This window comes from Quercus robur, chromosome 11 (genome assembly GCF_932294415.1).
Source record: "Quercus robur chromosome 11, dhQueRobu3.1, whole genome shotgun sequence".
Lineage (NCBI taxonomy): Eukaryota > Viridiplantae > Streptophyta > Magnoliopsida > Fagales > Fagaceae > Quercus > Quercus robur.
The window spans coordinates 49,397,692-49,417,383 of NC_065544.1; the positions used below are offsets into that span (position 1 = coordinate 49,397,692).

Sequence of the window (19,692 nt, forward strand, 5' to 3'; positions counted from 1 at the left end):
ATTTTTCATCATGTGTGTTTGGTAGAGGCTATGGAAAAATGGATCTGGATGCCTTGCAATCCCTATTGCATGGGATGCAAACTCATAGATGACTGAGATGAAAAACTTAACCTCTTTACCTTCTTTGATTGTATGTTGTTTTAACCTTTCATCTAGAGCATCAACATTGATAGAGTTAAAATTTTTAGATTTTAGCAACTAAAAAAAAATACTTTATTTATTTTAACACATCACTTTACAATTCACATTACTATTTTTTTACCACTTTATTTAAATTTTTTTTTTTTACCCTCTCTCTCTCTTACTTTATCTTTTTTACTTTTGTAGCCAGAGTCAAAGATTCTTGTCTATGTAGCAAGAGTCAAGATAATTTTGGAATAATTTTTTTATTTTATTTTTTATTTAATAACTTGTAGCAAGGTTATAAATTATACCACCTTTTAGTATGTTGGCTGGGTGTTATAAATTATAATAGCAATTTAGTTATTATACCACCATCAATACTAAGAGCATTCACATCAGCTCATCTAAAAGATTCCGTCTATTTTATACCAAAAACCTACTTTTTTCTATTTTATACTATCACTTTTACAAAACACCCACATCAGTTCATCTATTCTATCACCTATCTTATTTAAATAATATATTTTCTTAATTATTTTATTATTTCTCTCACCTAACCCGTTTTTATATGCGCTCTCTCTCTCCCTCTATCATATTTTCTGATTTCTTTCTCTCTCTCTTCTATCTCTCCATACCCAGTCTCTCCTTCTCGGTCTATCTTTCTATCTCATCTCTCTCCCTCTCGGTCACAAACCAATCCACATCATCACAGCTCTGATCATCGATCCACAGCTTCGATCACAAGCATCGACCCACAGCAGCACCGATCCACAACTCCGATTCACAACTGCACCGATCCATAGCTCCGATCACAAGCACCGATCCATAGCTCAGTTCTCCCTAGCTCCGATCCACAAGCACTGATCTCCCTAGCTCCGATCAAGCTCCGATCAGGCAAGACCCATACCCACGAGCTCCGATCAAGCGAGACCCATGAGCTTTGATCGTTCCGATAAGCACCGATCTGTCTCTTTTTTGTTTTTCCATTTGGGTTTGTTTGTGTGTGGGTGTGTTTGTGTATCTCTTTTTTTTTTTTTTTTTTTAGCAAGTATATCTGTGTGTTGATTTTTCTGTGAGGATGTGTTTGTGTGCATCTGAGGAAAAAAAATTTTTTTAGCAAGTATATCTCTGTGTTGATTTTTCTATGAGGATGTGTTTGTGTGCATCTGAGGAAAAGAAGATGAGGAGTTGAGGTCGTTGTGCACGGAGAAGAGAGAGAAAAATTGGTGCGAACGGAAATTAATAAAAAACTAAATACACATGCTACGGTGCCCGTGTAAATTTACACGGGTACTGTAGCTCGTTGAAAATTTTAGATGATTATACACGATTTTAAATGGACTGATGTGGTGTGATTTTTGCTTCAAAATGTGTAAAAATGGTCAAAATGTGTATTTTACACATTTATACACAATTATCCAAGAGCTGATGTGAATGCTCTAATACTCTTAACTCTAGCATTTATAGCATAGGGTCCCAACTCAGAAAAGTGAAATGAAAAAAAAATATATAGGATTTGAATAAATTTACAATTATACCCTTAGACTTCGTTTGTTTTGTTGTATTTTTTTTTCAAGAGATTTATTGTGTTCTTAAAAATGCTCTAGAAATCATTTTTTGCGGTTGGTTGCATTCCTAAAAAGTTGGTCTTTTTGAAGCATTTTTGCCAGTAAAGCTAGAATAAAAATAATAATAAAAATGATAATAATAAATAATAAAAACCAAACAACCACCCTTTTCTTCCTCAATCATCATCATTCACGAGATTTATTACCAACAAAATATATTAACTACTCAATTATAGTCTTCCTAAAGTATTCTCTCCCCAACATATTCTAAGAGGCTAATAAGGTAAGAAACATGCCCATGATATATAGTAGTTTCTGCCTTTTTGTACAGTGAAATTCATAATAAAATAAAACTGTGCTGCATTTTGTTAAATGTTAAGCTAGGAAGTATAAATACTTTATTTAGGATGTCATACATGTGTCGTATCCGTGTCATACTAACCATTTTATGTTACAATTTTTTAGAAATTGCTCGTATCATTGTGTCGTACCTGTATTGATGTCATTGTTCATGCTTCCTAGCTATAGAATATATAAATTTCCGTATAAAAATTTCTCTTCTTGATAGTTTAAAATAGTCATTTAGCTTCATCAAAAAAAAAAAAAAAAAGTCATTTAGCAAGATTTTTTTTTCTTTTATTTTTGCTTATAACTAATAAGAAAATGGGATTTGAATTCAGATTCTCTTTCCCAAAAAAGTTTGAATAATATCACTTAACCACAACTTAACAATTTATGGGATTTTTAAATTTTCTTTTTTAAAAATACTTTAAAGGCCTCTTGGTTTCTCTAGGCTATCTCACTGTACCGTAGAAGTTTGTTCTCTTTGTTATGTGGAATTTCATTCTCTTCGGGCTACTCAAATTATTTAGATTTGGAAAATTTTTACCTCGTAAAAACACTGGAGTTAACCAATATCAGCCACCTTTCACTCTTTGATCATTGCCAGCTCTTGCCAATCCTTCACATTAACAATTGGAAGGGAATTCTGTATAACACAGTGGTGGCTAAGTTCAATTAGCGAGTCGGGCGAGCTCATACTTGTTTGCTAGGAGAGTGGAGCTGTGGAGGATGTAAATAAGGAAAAAAAAATGAATAAAGAAATAATATTTTAATAAAATAAAGTATAGAACAGATACTTAGGGTCTTAGATGCTTGTGTTATGAAAAGTAATTAACTTTATTCAATAATAAAGAGTAAATTTTACGTAAGCTAAAGTGAATGCTCTAAAAAGCAATCTGGATTAACCTAAAAGTTAAGATTATAAGGTTTTCTATTCTAAGTCTCTCCTCCCCTTGATTTTCATTTTAATTAAAAGAAAAAAAAAAAAAAAAAGCCACGTTTTACACACCAAAACTAGAAAGGGAAAACACGAAAAAGAAACAAAAGGCCAAGTCCTCAAAGATGAAAGCCACGTTTTGCTTTTAATTGATTCATTTGGATACGCAAACTTGACCCCCCAAATAAATAAAACATTTTCTTTGTTCCAAATTAGTACTTCTAGTTCCAAATAATGTATGACTGTACGAGGAAACAAAGGCCTTTCCTTTTAGCCTAAGTGGTATCTTGTTCATCCTATATCGGATGCTTGTAATTTAAATTAAGAAGTGTCAATTAAATTACAAAACTCTTACCAACAAATGAATTTAATATAAATTTGAAAGAAAATTTTGGAACAAAAAGAATAGTTGATTATATATTGAATTATTTTTTATATTCTGATTTAGTAAATATACTTTATCTTATATTAGTATAATTTCATAAGGCATTACAAAAAAACCATCAAATTAGGGATGCAATATGTATTTTCCAATTTTGACCATATTTTCAAACAAAATTATATACAATCACACATCATTATTGTAGGGACACGATTTTTAACGACCCAAGGATGACGTTGAGCTCGTGTGTAAAGGGTCCGAACAATATGATTTGTAGAGAGTGGGTTTGAAAAGGCCTGCCTTTGGGCGCTGGGTTTCGGTCTGGTCCCGGTTTCATGAGCGATCATATAAAGATGGGTTTGGACTGTATAGCTGAGCTTTGCATCAATGTAGTTTGAAAGGTTTGACTCCTCGGAATTAGTCCGAGGAGCATTACATTCTCACCATTCCTCCTCCCTTTTTCTTCCTTCTTTCTCCGGGGCCTCCCCCTTCTCTTTTAGCTCTCTTTTCCCTTTTATACTAGTATTCACTTCCCCTTCTTCATCTACGTGTCAGTTTCTCCTTATTTGGGGTAATTACTCGTCCTATCAATCTATACGTCAGAGTGGTTGGGAAAAGCTGGATAGCATGGTATGGAGTATGGGCTTGTCAGGCGCTGGGCTCCATATTATGGTGTTGGCAGCTTTCTCGTTTGTATTGCTCTTGTACTGAGTTTGTCCTTTTCCCACAGACGTTTTGTGAGGTGTTGAGCATGGGATCATCCTCGGCCACATTCTTGGGCCGTTAAGGGGCTTTCGTCATACGTCCTCGACAGTAGGCTCCTTGGCTTGGGCTTTGGGCCCTTAATGTGAAGTGGGCTGGGATTTCAAATTTCAGGCCCCACAATAGCCCCTCAAAATCCTGCTTCCCGACTTTTTAGTTAGGGAGGAGGGTTTTGGTGATGTTGGGCCTGTCTCGCGGTTTGCTCAAGTTCCACACCTTATTGTTGTTTGTGTTCTTCCATTTGCATGGGAGATGTGCCGAATTTAAGAGGCATTACTTTATTCTTCACCCGCGCAGTGTCCTTTTGATGTTTCAGTATTCGAGGCGCGCCTTCACGAGGACCTTTAAATCTTGTGGTGGCGGATGGTGTTGGAAATTGTGCCAGAGCTGCCTTGTCTGCAGCGTTTCTTGGGAATTTGCTCAAATTAAATTAAATGACACCTCATTACCCCTTATATAAGTAGGATAGGTGGTTATTCTCCTAGCGTATAAACCCTTCTGCTCTCTTCAAAATCATAACCCTTTATCCATAACTAGTTCCCACCTCCAGTGTCGTCTTCCCTTAGTGCAATATGTCTGAGGCTTGGGTGGAGGTGGAGGAACTTCACCCGCCACAAAGGCACCGGACCCTTCCAAGACTTAAGGTGATGTGGTCTGGGCAGGGGAGGCACAGATTTAAGGTGTCCTCCCGCTTGGACATGGTGGGGATGGTACCCCTCCCCCCCGCCCCCCCTCTATCAGTCAAAATTCGAAGCAGGTTCTGGTCACACCAGATTTTTGGTGTATCAGAAGAAAGGTTTTTCGCCATCAGCGCCGTCTGCGATACTGCAGGCGTGGTTCCGTGGAGGCTCATCAACTTCCGGTTCCCTGCACCTTTTCTTCAGCAAGGCTAACCTCGAGTTGGACTCCCAGCACCTTTTCTTCAACGGTACCGACCCGAAGTCGGGCTCTTTTGCTGCCTAAGTTATAGGCATGTAAAAGTATTAAGGAATGGCTCTCCTAGACGAAGTTTTAAAGCGGCAGCACGTCTCTCCTCTACACCTACTCTTCATCTTTTTCTTAATTCCCTTGTATTTTTTCTTTTCACTTTTTGTAGTTAGCTTCAGTGTGAGCTTATTTAAGCTCTTTCAATGTACGCTGTACTGTTTCTTTGTCTTAATAAAAGAGGAATTTATTTACTTGTTTTAAATATTTTTCTTTTTTGCAACAGCTATTTTGTGAATGGGTGTTCTCCATGTGTGTTTTTCTTCAATGATACTTAGAGCAGGAAACCTTGAAACATAATCCGACTAATTCTAATTTACCGACATTACCAGGTATAATAATGATAATTCACAGTAAATTAAACTCAGGAAACTAACCAAGATAACAGCTGAATACTCCGTAATACGTGCGAGGAGATCGTCCGAGAACGATAAACTCTAAATAATTCATCCGAGGGAGTAACCGAGCAGTGAGGGACTCTAACTGCGTTCTGACAACGTATGACACTATATTGCAGTCGCACAAATTCCTTTGGTACCGAGAATCCGAGGGTAGGCTGGGGAATCCATGCAGCCTTGGGGATTAGCCCACTTATCAATGGGGAACTCTTTCGCGGGGTAGATTCTAAGGGTTATATAACGTCTAGGTTGTGTCCAATCCCCGTATTGTCTCTTCTAAGTAGTTGGTTTCCCCATAGACTTGAGTCCGAGGACCATGCAAGGCCTTGGTTCTGTCCAAAACTTGTATATTTTCTTTTAAGTAGTTGGTTTCCTCATAGGCTTGAGTCCGAGGACCATGCAAGGCCTTGGTTCTGTCCAAAACTTGTAGTTTTTTTCTTTGTGTACTTGGTTTCCCCATAGGCTTGAGTCCGAGGACCATGCAAGGCCTTGGTTCTGTCCAAAACTTGTAGTTTTTTCTGTGTGTACTTGGTTTCCCCATAGGCTTGAGTCCAAGGACCATGCAAGGCCTTGGTTCTGTCCAAAACTTGTAATTTTTCTTTTGAGTACTTGGTTTCCCCATAGGCTTGAGTCCGAGGACCATGCAAGGCCTTGGTTCTATCCAAAACTTGTAATTTTTCTTTTGAGTACTTGGTTTCCCCATAGGCTTGAGTCCGAGAACCATGCAGGGCCTTGGTTCTGTCCAAAACTTGTAAGCTTTCTTTTGAGTACTTTTTTCTCTGTATTTATTTGTTTTTCGAAGGTCAGCCCCTAGACCATGGCGGGGAGAGTTGGCTTGAGGCCGGAAGCTCCTAGAGCTGCCCGCGCCGTTGGCATTGCACGGCGTAGCCCCTAGCAGAAGTTTATGTCGGAGCAACAACTGCATGTCGCCGGAGATGGAGGAAACCCCACGAACCTCTACTTGCTAGAGAGTTGACTCCACCGCCACCTGGGCCAATGCGCAAGCCTTCCCACAGACGGCGCCAATTGTAGGGACACGATTTTTAACGACCCAAGGATGACGTTGGGCTCGTGTGTAAAGGGCCCGAACAATATGATTTGTAGAGAGTGGGTTTGGAAAGGCCTGCTTTTGGGCGCTAGGTTTCGGTCTGGTCCCGGTTTCATGAGCGATCATACAAAGATGGGTTTGGACTGTATAGCTAAGCTTTGCATCAATGTAGTTTGAAAGGTTTGACTCCTCGGAATTAATCCGAGGAGCATTACATTCTCACCATTCCTTCTCCCTTTTTCTTCCTTCTTTCTCCGGGGCCTCCCCCTTCTCTTTTAGCTCTCTTTTCCCTTTTATACTAGTATTCACTTCCCTTCTTCATCTACGTGTCAGTTTCTCCTTATTTGGGGTAATTACTCGTCCTATCAATCCATACGTCAGAGTGGTTGGGAAAAGCTGGATAGCATGGTATGGAGTATGGGCTTGTCAGGCGCTGGGCTCCACATTATGGTGTTGGCAGCTTTCTCATTTGTACTGCTCTTGTACTGAGTTTGTCCTTTTCCCACAGACGTTTTGTGAGGTGTTGAGCGTGGGATCGTCCTCGGCCACATTCTTGGGCCGTTAAGGGGCTTTCGTCATACGTCCTCGGCAGTAGGCTCCTCGGCTTGGGCTTTGGGCCCTTAATGTGAAGTGGGCTGGGATTTCAAATTTCAGGCCCCACAATTATAATTTAAATTTTTTTTTGGTTTATTTTAATTAGAATATACATGCATGCATATATACAAGATATTGAGATTTAATTATCCAGATTGTAGAAAAATCTTAATAGTTCAAAGAAAAAAAAAAGTTAAGATTATATAAATAAAAATATAAAAATGGTGATGCTTAGTGTAAAAATAAGTTGATTAAGTTGGAAAAGGTTATGACAAACGCTGTGGTGTTTGCTCTAGATTTTTTTTTTTTTTTTTTTTTTTAAAAACTTATTTAGTTTATTTGTTTATGAAATTTAAATAAATAAAAATTAAGATACAACCATGATTTTAAAAAGGGTATGATCAAAGAACCGGAAAAGCACCCAAATGAACAACAATGAGCTTGTGAAATGAATAATAAACATTCATGTATTTGCTTTAATTGAAGTTTATTTTTAGAAATTTTTGGCTCACGTAATTTTCTCGTAACATGTTAGAAGGTTCAACACTCTAAAGTCTTGTCTATGAGAAAATTATGATCTAAATAACACAGGATGGAAATAGAGTGAGATGGCAACTTGTCTTCTATTTTTCCACTCCCATTTGATCAATAGTTTGTCGCCTTCAGGGAAATTTGATACAATATGAAACTTCAATTTCACATAAAAAATGCGACGACCCTTTGAATTCAATGAAGGGTCAGAATCCAATTGATTAAGTCATGAAATGGAATACTAAATTGCAACAGAATGAGAAGAATGATCAGTAATGATTTCAGATTCTGAAATGTACAAAACTCTTGCTACAGGGGACAGAAAATCATGGATACTTCTGTTTAATCATGAGTCATGAAAACTAAAAAGAATTAGGAGGCCATGCATGATAAGTATATGTCAAAATGTAATTCATGCACATTTTGAAAATGAATGGATGAAATTTTCAAAATCCAACGATAAAATTACCCTACAGATGTTATAGGCAAACGTCTGGATCATCTCATCTGTTCTATGATTTGAAAGAACAACACCAAATGCATTAATGGCTTTCTCTTTCACTTGATAATGATATTCACAAAAATGCTGGTAAATGATTAAAACATGCAATATGAGCATCATGCCAATGCTTGAATTGAAATTTTGGCAAAGTTCATAAACAGTTTATATATGGTACCTTTCATCTACATATTGGGCTGGTTGGAATTTATTGAGGTTGAAAATGTGGCATAGTTCATGCATGCTTAAAATGTTTTCACCAAAAATTGCAAAAGGAATGAGACATCTATGTCCGTACAGTTCGAAATTTAAGAGCTTGTATCAGTATCATACTATCATGTAAATGTCCTCTAGCATCTTACAGAATAAAACCCAGTGAACTAAGAAAATCAGAGGGGGTGTAGACTATATGGAAACAGTTACATGAAATTAAAATGATTTGCAGAAAAGTAAGCCTCATCTGTCCAAGAAGACTAGGCCTTTCCCATAAATATGTGTCAATCATCTTATTAGGTGCAGATTGTATTCATTATTTATTTATTTTTTTTAATGTAAAAAATAGTTCAGTATAACAACATAATTCTACGATAGAAAATCAAAACACTTACATCTTCACCATATTAAATTGTTGGTATAAAGAACCCAATATATGCTAGTATATATAATCGCTAATTCTAGACTAACCCTTGGGTTATAATGCCTATGGTTATAGTACTTGCACTATAAGTATGATTAGATTATTTTTTTTCTTGCTTTAGAAGTAAAGGGATTCATAGGCTTACATATTTTGACCTCATAATTAAGATTCAACTTTCAAGGATGTTTTTCATGACTGTTTAATAAAATTGTGCAGAGCTAGCAAGAGATAACCATTGCTTTGCATTACCTTTTAAGAATGATAATTAAACCTTTTTTTAATTTGGTGTGGAAATACTCATTTGGAGTCTAGGACATAATTTCATGATCATCACGTTAATTAATGAGAAACTTGAAAAATACATTGACATTACATCTACATCTACCAATATTCTTGGTACCTGCAAAGGAGTTATTAGCAGTACTAAGACGTAAGAACCCTCTTTGATGTAAAGTAACAAAGAGATAGAACGTATGACAGTGATGTAAAGTAACAAAAGTCAACAATGTTAGATTTTCCCTACTAGCTAATCATGTCAAATTAATATTTTTCTAATTTGTAACAGTTACTTCAAGTGCAAATATGTCTAAATTTCAACTACCAGGACAAAACAAGAAAAGTGAACATATATGGAAATTTGAAAACTAAAAATCTAGTGATCTATGCTTAGCTCTATGTCTTGTATATTATCAATCAGTCTTAACTAAAATATTAGTGTCAATTGTCAAGCAACTACATCACCACATTTAAGGACTTCAAATATATAAACGATTGTCCACAGTCTTTTTTGCCAGTTTGGTATGTAATTGAACTCTTAAAGTATTATCAATAAGCCTATGCTTAGCTAAATAACTAAAATATATACTGTCAATTGTCAAACAACTACATCACCACATTTAAGGACTTCAAATAAACGATTGGCCATGGTTGTTGCCTTGTTGGGCTCTTGATTTCGTTCCACAATCCTGTTTGTCAGTTTGGTATGTAATTGAACTCTTACAGTATTGTTAATCTTTATTATTCATCTTTAGCCATATACAGAACAAATTTAGACTGTTATTTCCTTTATTTTCTGTAATCTTTCTCTATTTTACACTTTATATAAATCAAAGGAAGCATAGGAAGGATTTGTATGAACCCAAGCAAAAGATGTTTGATGCATATTATATAAAGTTTCTATAACAATAGTAATCGAAACCTGTAAAACGATTCATTATAAAAACCATAATGTTGGGTTAGGTGCATTTTGTGGTCCCTGGTGAAGAAACTGTTACAAATTTTTTCTCTGGTGTGCTTAACATAAATCTGACTTAAGACTTGAGAAAAGGACCCACTTAACGTTTTTTAAGTGTTGTTACATCCACATATATGCAATATAAACAAAGCTTAACTACCAAACATTTCAAGCCATTTTCTTCTTAAATATCAAGTTATACATTTCCCAGAAAATGGCGAGCTTAAACACTTTTTCAAGGTTGATAAGTTTACAAAGATTGATTAGTGATAACAACTTTGGCGAGACAATTCTAGTTGAATCGTCAATTTTCGCAAAATTAAATTGCAACCAAAATCTTTTGAGTCATGCTAGTGAAAGCATCTCTCGTTTTTTATTTCCTGTCATTTTCGTTTATGAATTTTCTTTCACCGTCAGTGATTATTTGATTGAACAGAAGTAACTAGTACAACTTTACGTAGTTATTCTACACAAGAAAAGAAATACGTACACTTGCCATATCACATGCCATTTATATAACTGCTATTTTTGCCAATAACTTTTTATTGCACTTTGCTGCATTTCTAAACTACGGGTCTAATTATTCATTTTTGGGGTCCGCAAATTTTAGGACATGGCGAATATGGTGAGGGAGATTTTGGCAAGGCCAATACAATTAGCAGACCAGGTGAGCAAGGCTGCAAAAGAAGCACAATGTTTCAAACAAGATTGCTTGGAGCTCAGGGCCAAGACGGAGAAGCTAGCAGGCCTTTTACGCCACACAGCTCGTGCAAGCAAAGAGCTTTATGAGCGTCCAACCTGTCGCATCATTGCTAACACACAACAAGTCCTTGACAAAGCACTTGCACTCGTTAACAAGTGCCGTGCCAATGGTATCTTGAAGAGGGTGTTCACTATTATCCCAGCTGCTGCGTTTAGAAAAACGTGCCTGCAGCTCGAGAATTGTATTGGGGATGTGTCGTGGTTGCTTAGAGTGGCTGATAGGCTTCTGGGTCTTCCTCCAATTGCAGCCAACGAGCCGATTCTATGTCTAATATGGGAAAAAATTGCGGTTCTACACAATGGGTTGTCATCGTTAGAGGACCGTGTAGAGGCGGCTGCTTCTTTGGTTTCGTTGGCTCAGGATAATGATCGATACAGGAAGCTTATTATTGAGGAAGGTGGAGTGGCTGGACTTTTGAAGTTGGCTAAAGAAGGAGGATCTGAAGGTCAGGAGAATGCTGCCAAGGCTATTGGTTTGCTGGGACGTGACCCGGACAGCGTCAAACACCTTGTGAATGCTGGTGTTTGCCTAGTGTTTGTGAAAATCCTCAAAGAAGGGCACATGAAAGTTCGGGCTGTGGTGGCTTGGGCAATGTCAGAACTAGCTGCAAATCATCCGAAATGCCAAGATCATTTTGCTCAGAACAATGCAATTCGTTGGCTTCTTAGTCATCTTGAATTTGACACCATTCAAGAACATAGTAAGTATGCCATTGCCAGCAAACAACAACAAATATCTATGCATTCGGTTGTGATGCCTAGTATTAGTACTAATCCGAATCAAAATGATAAAAAGGAACATGAAGATGAGGGAGCTAGCATTAAGGGTGAGATGAAGGCAATGGTGGCAAGAGCCCTTTGGCAACTATGTAAGGGAAATGTGGCTATTTGTCAGAACATCACGGAATCAAGAGCACTTTTATGGCTTGCTGTTTTGTTAGAAGAAGGACATGATGAGGTTCGATCCTATTCTGCCATGGCATTAATGGAGATCACGTCTGTGGCCGAGCAAAACACAGAGTTAAGGCGCTCGGCTTTCAAGCCCACTTCCCATACTGCAAAAGTTGTAGTCGAAAAGTTACTTAATATTATAGAGAAAGCCAACTCAGGCCTTCTTGTACCCTGCATCAAGTCAATTGGAAACTTGGCTAAGACTTTCCGAGTAAAAGAAACAAGAATTGTCGGGTCCTTGGTGAGACTGCTTGATGAAAGTGAACCTGAGGTTTCTATGGAGGCTGCCATTGCGCTTAGCAAGTTTGCAAGCCCTGAAAATTATCTCCATGTTGATCATTGCAAAGCCATCATAGATGCAGGAGGGGCTGAGCACTTAATTCAGCTGGTTTACTTTGGTGAGCAAAGGGTACAAATTTCTGCACTGGTTCTGCTTTGTTACCTTGCAATGCATTTACCTGACAGTGAGACACTTGCACAAGAGAAGGTGATTATTGTGCTTGAGTGGTCATCAACGCAGGCTCATCTGATCAAAGAACCGTGGATTGAATATCGATTACACCAAGCCAAAAGTAGGTTGGAACTATATCAGTCCAGGGGTTCAAGAGAATTCCATTAGTTCAATTTAATTCAAATTGTAACAATGTTGCTCTGAACTAATTCAGAAGAAAAAAAAATTAAAAAAACCTACCATCTAAAAAAATTAAAAAGCTAAAAGCAAAAACTTCTGTTTTACTTTTGTCATTCTCATAAAATGTATATAATTAATTATTAGAATTGTTGTATTTATCATTATCTTGGCAATTCTTGTTTTTCTATTATTTTCCGTATTGTTTCAATTGCTATCTGTCTTTCAATCTTATTTCAGTCTTTTACTTTACATTATCAATTGGCTCAGGCTGGAATTGCCTATTTCTGAAATTGTTGTACCATGGCTTTATATATGACGACTGTGTCTGTCTTTAGAAGGTAATCCTGATATGGTACCTGACTAAATCTTGAAGCAGTTAATTGAGATTGTGTTTATATCATCTATTGTAACATATACCTGCCAATAACTTCTAAATGTTTTGCTTAGTCGTATCCATCTCTCAAATAAACTCATCACGTAGAAATTTAGATGAATTCTAATTGAATTTCAATAAATTTAATGACACAACTTTTCATAATTATTTATATGACCTATTGTGATTGGTGAATGATAAAAATGGTATTAGTGTTGACCTTATGTGAAAGTGACAATCCTCCAATTATGACTTGCCACCTTAACAAGTTATGAAAAAGAATATGAAAGATTTTGTCTCTAACATCACTCTTTATTATATATATATATATATAAAAGAGAGCAAAGGAAGGAACCAACCTATCTCAATCTTTTGGGTGAGAAGCTCGAGGGGGAAGAGAGAGATAGAAATGGGACCATCCCAATTACAAAGAGCAACAAATTAGTATCTCTAGAAACAAAAGAATAATCCCAACAAAAGAGAGAAGAAATAACAACTTTGCCATTTGGCAGAATCTAGCATTACTCATTAAGTCTATAACTTCTGAACCCTTTTGGAGGTGAGATTATCTACCAAATGCCTTTTCCAATCTCTTCAAAAGTGAGAGTTTTATGCACTAATATGACATTGTTACAAATATTGTAAACTATCAACTACAATCCCCACAACCACGACCACCACAACTGCAGCCATTGTCACCCAAACTCTCATTGAACCACTGCTATAACCTTCACAATGAAGCCAGCCTACAGCGTGCAACAAGTCCTTGTAACTTCTTGGTGCATCATTTCCATTGGCACATTGTAAATCTTGGCTACAATGAAGCTTTAAATTTGAACACTCGTCGTGACGCAGTACTAATTATATAAAACTTGACCATCTTATCGTTTTATGATGCAGGTTTCTTGGTAATTTAGAAAGTGCAGATGTTTTATGTGGCACCTCCCAAATGGATAAAATCTTTTTCTTTTTTTTCTTTTTAATTTAAATTTGATGGCCGTCTCCGTTTGAAAAACCATGAGGCATAGTTACCAAACGAAATACAAGAATTTAGCGAACAAAATTATAACCTATGAGGGAACAATTGGTTTTTTTTTTTTTAACCTAAGTTTGAATAACTAACAAAATTTAATTTAACTCATCCTAAACCAAAAATTTATTTGAATCTATCATAAAATCTTCCTGATCTAATTTAAGTTATTTGAATCAAAGATAACAACCTTAAAAACATTACCCATTCAGTAGTCAATACTAATATATATAGACAAAACTGAGAAAAATCCAATTATATTTCAAATTGGAGTTCAATTAGCTACGCCACATGTCTCATCTAATCTAAAATTTTAAATTTTTATACTAAGTGAGTTAATTCAAAGTAAAAATTTGATTTCAATTAGAGTCCACGTGTACTATCTAATCTAAATTTTTTTAATTTTTGTGTCAAATGAGTTAATTTAATGTTGAAAATGAAGAGTCAAATATAAATAAACCATAAAAAAAAACATATTTTTTAATGCTTTTATATTTATGATCTTTTTTTTTTATAACTAAAAACAATTAAAGTTTAGAAGTCATTTATGTAATATACCATTACTATGTGTGTGTATATATTTATATATTTTTTGCTTCTTTTTTTTTTTTTTTTTTTTGCTTTTTTAAATCAAAGTTTATAGAAAATTCAATTAGAATCAAAATTGGATTTTGCTTTTGTTAGCTTTCCATAAAAATTAATTTTTTTTAAAGATTTTTGCTGTTATTTTTTCTCTGAACTAATAAGCATATTTTTTATATTATTTCTAATCAGATATTTTGTATGCGAAGATATTGAATGTAAAAAACTGTAATTAAGCTGAACAATCCTATGCATCTATCTCCATTTAATTTAGGAGATACTATTTAACCAATTTATTATTTTATTTTTTGTTATATTTAGTAGAATTTTACAGACAATAATTGTGAATTGATACTGTATATGTACTAGTATCCAATAGTGATTTTCAAACTTATGTACATAATAGCAATGTAATGAAAAACTTGTCATGACTAATATCATGAAAATTGAAAGGAAAAACTATTTTAGTATCTTCAAATATCCTAATCGAACTATGTCCTATATGTTTAATAACTCAAATTAATATCAATAACATCTCTACAATTCATCATTTTCTTGCGTAAGCACAACTACATGCTAATAAAAATAAAACACATCATTCAAAGTAGATTATCTATTAAGAAGCAAACAGACAGTATTAATGTGAGAAAAAGGTAGTGTACATCACTTGCTGTTAAGTAACTGATATTGGCCATTGAATTATTTGAAATCTTTCGGTTAAACTGCATCTAGTACTTGGTTCTTGCCCATCTATTTTGGTTGAAAGGATTGGTGGTATACTATACTACAAAACAGAATGCCATCAATGTCTAAAAGAAACTACTCTTAAAGCATTACCACTGTTAGACAAAAAGTCATGATGATTCATAAACAATAACCAGGAGTACTACTGCATTTGTAAAAAGGATGGACCAGAATTTAGCAATTTGAAATTGATTAGACGTGGATTGATCTTGCTTCTGCTTCTGACTCGCAGTCTTAATCCAACACTCTATTTCTATGAAAGATCAATTTTCATTTTTCATTAGTAGTAGGAAGCTCTCATGACGTGCATGCGCATCACCTTCCAAGCCTAAAGTTATGGGTTTGAGAAGTACTATCAAGTCTCATTATTGTGCGTGTAGTTCCATGACATTTATGAGTAGAGTTTAAGTGGGCTGGGGACAGTAAACACACTTAGGAGCTCCTTTTTTTGGGTTTATCTTAAAAAAAGAGTTCAAGTTCCAAAGTCTAATCATTGCATTATATCGATATGTTTATTATATATTGTTTTGCATCTCCTAAAATAGAGTGAAAATTGTTATATACTCAATAAACCATCACAAATTAAACTCATATTACAAAAACTTTTTTAAACTATACTATCTATGAGAGGATTCTCCTCTTTTGACAAATTGGATTAGACTTTTATATGGTTCAGAAATACCCTTAAACCTTAGGTTTAATAGGAAAAAAACTTGAGAACAATTAGATAAAAATATATCTCCAACTCCACTTAAAATACCTACAAAATATGACACTCTCCTACTAATCCAAGTGCACCCTTGGCGCGATGATTACTCCACAAATATAAGTGCTTGCGAGGTGTGGGGGGTAAGGGTTGGGGTTCAAGTCTCCAAGAGAGAGTTTCTTACACATATACACTTAGGAAACGTTTGGTTCGACCTGATGTTACATTATGCCGTAATGTTACATTATGCCGTAATATTACATTATAACAATCTTACATTAATGTAATCTCAATACAAGAATACAACATTAAATTATTTATGTAAAAAAAATATATGGATGCTTATCCTACATTGGTTGTGTGTTTTAGAGTTTCAATTCTTATAACCTCAAGCTACTACTACAAAAGTTAGACCATTTTTGTAGTGGTACTTTGTTTATATAATATATTATAAGTCTGTTTAAAAAATTCTACATACTAATTTCTTGTTCGTGTATTCTAATAAGTATTACTATGTCCTTAAAAAATAAAATAAGGATGTTTATCCCACATTGGTTGTGTGTTAGAGTTGCAATCCTTATAACCTCAGACTACTACTACAAATGTTAGATCCTTTTGTAGTAATACTTTGATTATGTAATATATTATAAACCTGTTTAAAAAACTCTATATACTAATTTCGTGCTCGTGTGTTCTAATAAATATTACTGTTTTCTCAAAAAAAAAATTTGTTTAAGAAGGTGATGAGATTAAGATATTGTGATATATTTTGTAATTTTAAATGTGTAAATGCACTTTTAGTCCTTACATTTTATTTTTACCACTTTTAATCCCTAAACCAATTAACACGGGACACTTAAGTCCTTAAAGCATCATTCTGTCACCAAACTAATGGGAAAACTGATGGATCAATAAAATAATAATAAAAATTCACTATAGCACTGACACATCAACATATAAATTTAAAAAATTAATTTATTAATTTTAATTAAATAAAAAAATAATAACAGAATTAAAAAATCATGTTCAAACCTTGCCCAGAATAAACACATGTGTTCTTCCCCGTTAATCATGTTCTTCATTTTCTTCCCAGCAAACCTTGCCCAGAAATTTAAAAAAATCAATAATTTTGTTTCTCTTCTTGCATTTTCTTAGCAACCAAACATGCAAAAATCACAGCAATCTTCAAATGAGAACAAAACCCAACAATCACAAAAATAAAGGTCTCCTGCAAAATCAATCTCCAACAAAGAACCAAACCCAAATCTCCAATAAAACAACCAAACCCATAAACCCAACAACCAAACCGATCTCCAACAAAGTAAACCTTAACCTTCAAACCCATAAATCTTCTTGGGAAACAAATACAAAAAATCTAGATTGGTTGAATTGTGAGAGAGAGAAAATGAATCGTTGATAAAGATCGGGTCAGATACCCACAGGAAAAACAAACCAAAACCCCCAAAATTCTAAAACCCAAACAAAATTATCAAATCCAAAAACTCAAATGTCTCCCATCGTTTTCCCTGGATCAAGACTCCATGGCATCCATTATTAAAACCTTGAAGATCTACCCCTTGCTCTGCTCTTCGTTGGTCGAAGGAGAACCCGAAGGGCAAAAGGGCTGGGTTCAGAGATGGACCTAAGGGCGAAAGGGCCGAGTCATTAGGCACAATGCAAGCTTGCAACTCGGCGAACTCGTCCACACCTTTCCGAACTCAGACTAGAATTGAAGTCTCTTTCTTCTTGAATGACTTGTGCAAAGTCTTCTGGACTACACCTTTTCCTTTCTTGAACGCCAATTTGGACCGGCTCGAGTTTTCGATTCGAAGCTCCTCAACTATCTCTGGTCTGGAGAAAATCGCCAGTCCACTCATCGGCGGTGGAAGTACCATTAAGACACTCGATGGAGAGGACCATCAGAGAAAAAGAAATAAGAGAAAGCCAAGAGAGGAGTTTGACCCGAGAGGGAGAGGGAGAAGGAGAGAGAGATCTAGGAAAATAAAAAATGAGTTTGGCACTGTGTCTGAGTTTAGTGTTTATTGATGATTTTGTATTTGGTTGACAAGAAAATCTAAGAAAAATTGAGAAAGTTACTACAAGGTTTTTTTTCTTAATCTTTAAATCATAATCCATGTGAATTTTGATCTTTAATTTTGTTTTTATTTAGTTAAAATTAATAAATTAATTTTTTAAATTTATATGCTGATGTGTCAGTGCTACAGTGAATTTTTATTATTATTTTATTGATCTGTCAGTTTTCCCGTTAGTTTGGTGATGGAATGATGCTTCAAGGACTTAAATGTCTCGCATTAATTGGTTTAGGAACTAAAAGTCGTAAAAATAAAATGGAAGGACTAAAATAAAAAAAAGTAAAAATGTAGGGATTAAAAGTATATTTACGCCAATTTTAAATTATGGTAACGTTAGAAAAAATAAAATAAACCAAAAACTTTAATGTCACATCATCATAATATAGGGATGTTTATCCCACATAGGTTGTGTTACGGTATAATGTAATATTACGGCATATAGGGATGTTACATTATGCCGTAATGCCGTAACACATACAGCATTATTGTTTCCTCAAAAAAAAAAAAAAAATATATATATATATATATATATAGGGATGTTTATCCCACATTAGTTGTATGTGTTAGAGTTTTAGTCCTTATAACCCCAAGTTACTACTACAAAGGTTAGGCTCTTTTGTAGTGGTACTCTGATTATGTAATATATTATAAACCTGTTTAAAAAACTCTATATACTAATTTCGTGTTCGTGTGTTCTAATAAGTATTATTTTTTCCTCAAAATGGCCTAACCTATATACTAATTTTGAGATGATGTGATATATTTTGTAATTTTAAATTATGGTAATGTTTTTTTTTTTTTTCTAGAAACAAACACACACACACACAGGAGAGAGGGAAAAGGGTTCTAACATAAAGGCACACCACAACTCCACTCAAAAGCCATGGTAACTTTTAAGGGAGAGTGGGGCAAGTTACACTACACACAACACATTCTCTTAAGCAATGTGGGACAATTACCCAAATAAAATAATGTGGGCAATATGGTAATGTTAGAAAAAAAATAAAATAAACCAAAAATTTTAATGTCACATCATTTTAATGTGTATCACATCAACGATATATCACAGCGAATCAAATGCCCCTTTAGATTAAGATAAAATAGAATTTTTATCTTGTATAAAAAAAAAATTATAAAAATAAAAAAATAAACAAACAAACTTATCCAAAAATTTTTAATAAAAAAAAAAATTATGATACTAGACTAAAATAAAAGCCTCATCACATGCGCAAAGCGTTTGTGATGAGGCTAGTGGTAACATATATTTTTTAATAGGTTTATAATCAGCATTGAACAACAATTGATTTTTTTTTTTAATGACAATTTTTAATCAAATTGATCTCTTTTTTTTCACTTCATTTTAAATGTAGATTCCAAAATCGTGGTCTGTTTTGCAATTTGATACTCCAAAATGACAAATATATATATATATATATATATATATTCCTATTTGGAGTATATTATCTCAAATTAAAATTTTTGTTTATCTATTTATTTAGAATTTTAAGAAATACTAATTATTTTATGTGAAAGCCAAAGAATGTTTTTCTCATTTTAAAGATCACAGTTAAATATAGAAAAATAAGACTTTTAAAAAAATATATATTTAAAAAAATAAATGCGTACCAGCTGATCACAAATTCACAATTGTATCATGTGTGAGGTCAATTTATATATATCTAAAAGCTTAAATGTAGCATTTATTATTGTTATGCTCCCATTAAGTCATATCAGCGGCCATCTCATCAACCCATTTCCCATTTCTCTCCACTACTTCCAAC

The 19,692-nt window shown here is 34.6% G+C and overlaps 1 protein-coding gene across 1 annotated transcript; it reads left to right on the forward strand.

Annotated features, from left to right (window-relative positions):
* Window positions 1-10,245: 10,245 nt before the first annotated feature.
* LOC126707296 (uncharacterized) lies at window positions 10,246-12,496 on the forward strand. Its single transcript, XM_050406893.1, has one exon. It carries the CDS (start codon window positions 10,653-10,655, stop codon window positions 12,369-12,371), a length of 1,719 nt encoding a protein of 572 aa, XP_050262850.1. The 5' UTR covers window positions 10,246-10,652; the 3' UTR covers window positions 12,372-12,496.
* The last annotated feature ends 7,196 nt before the right edge of the window (window positions 12,497-19,692 follow it).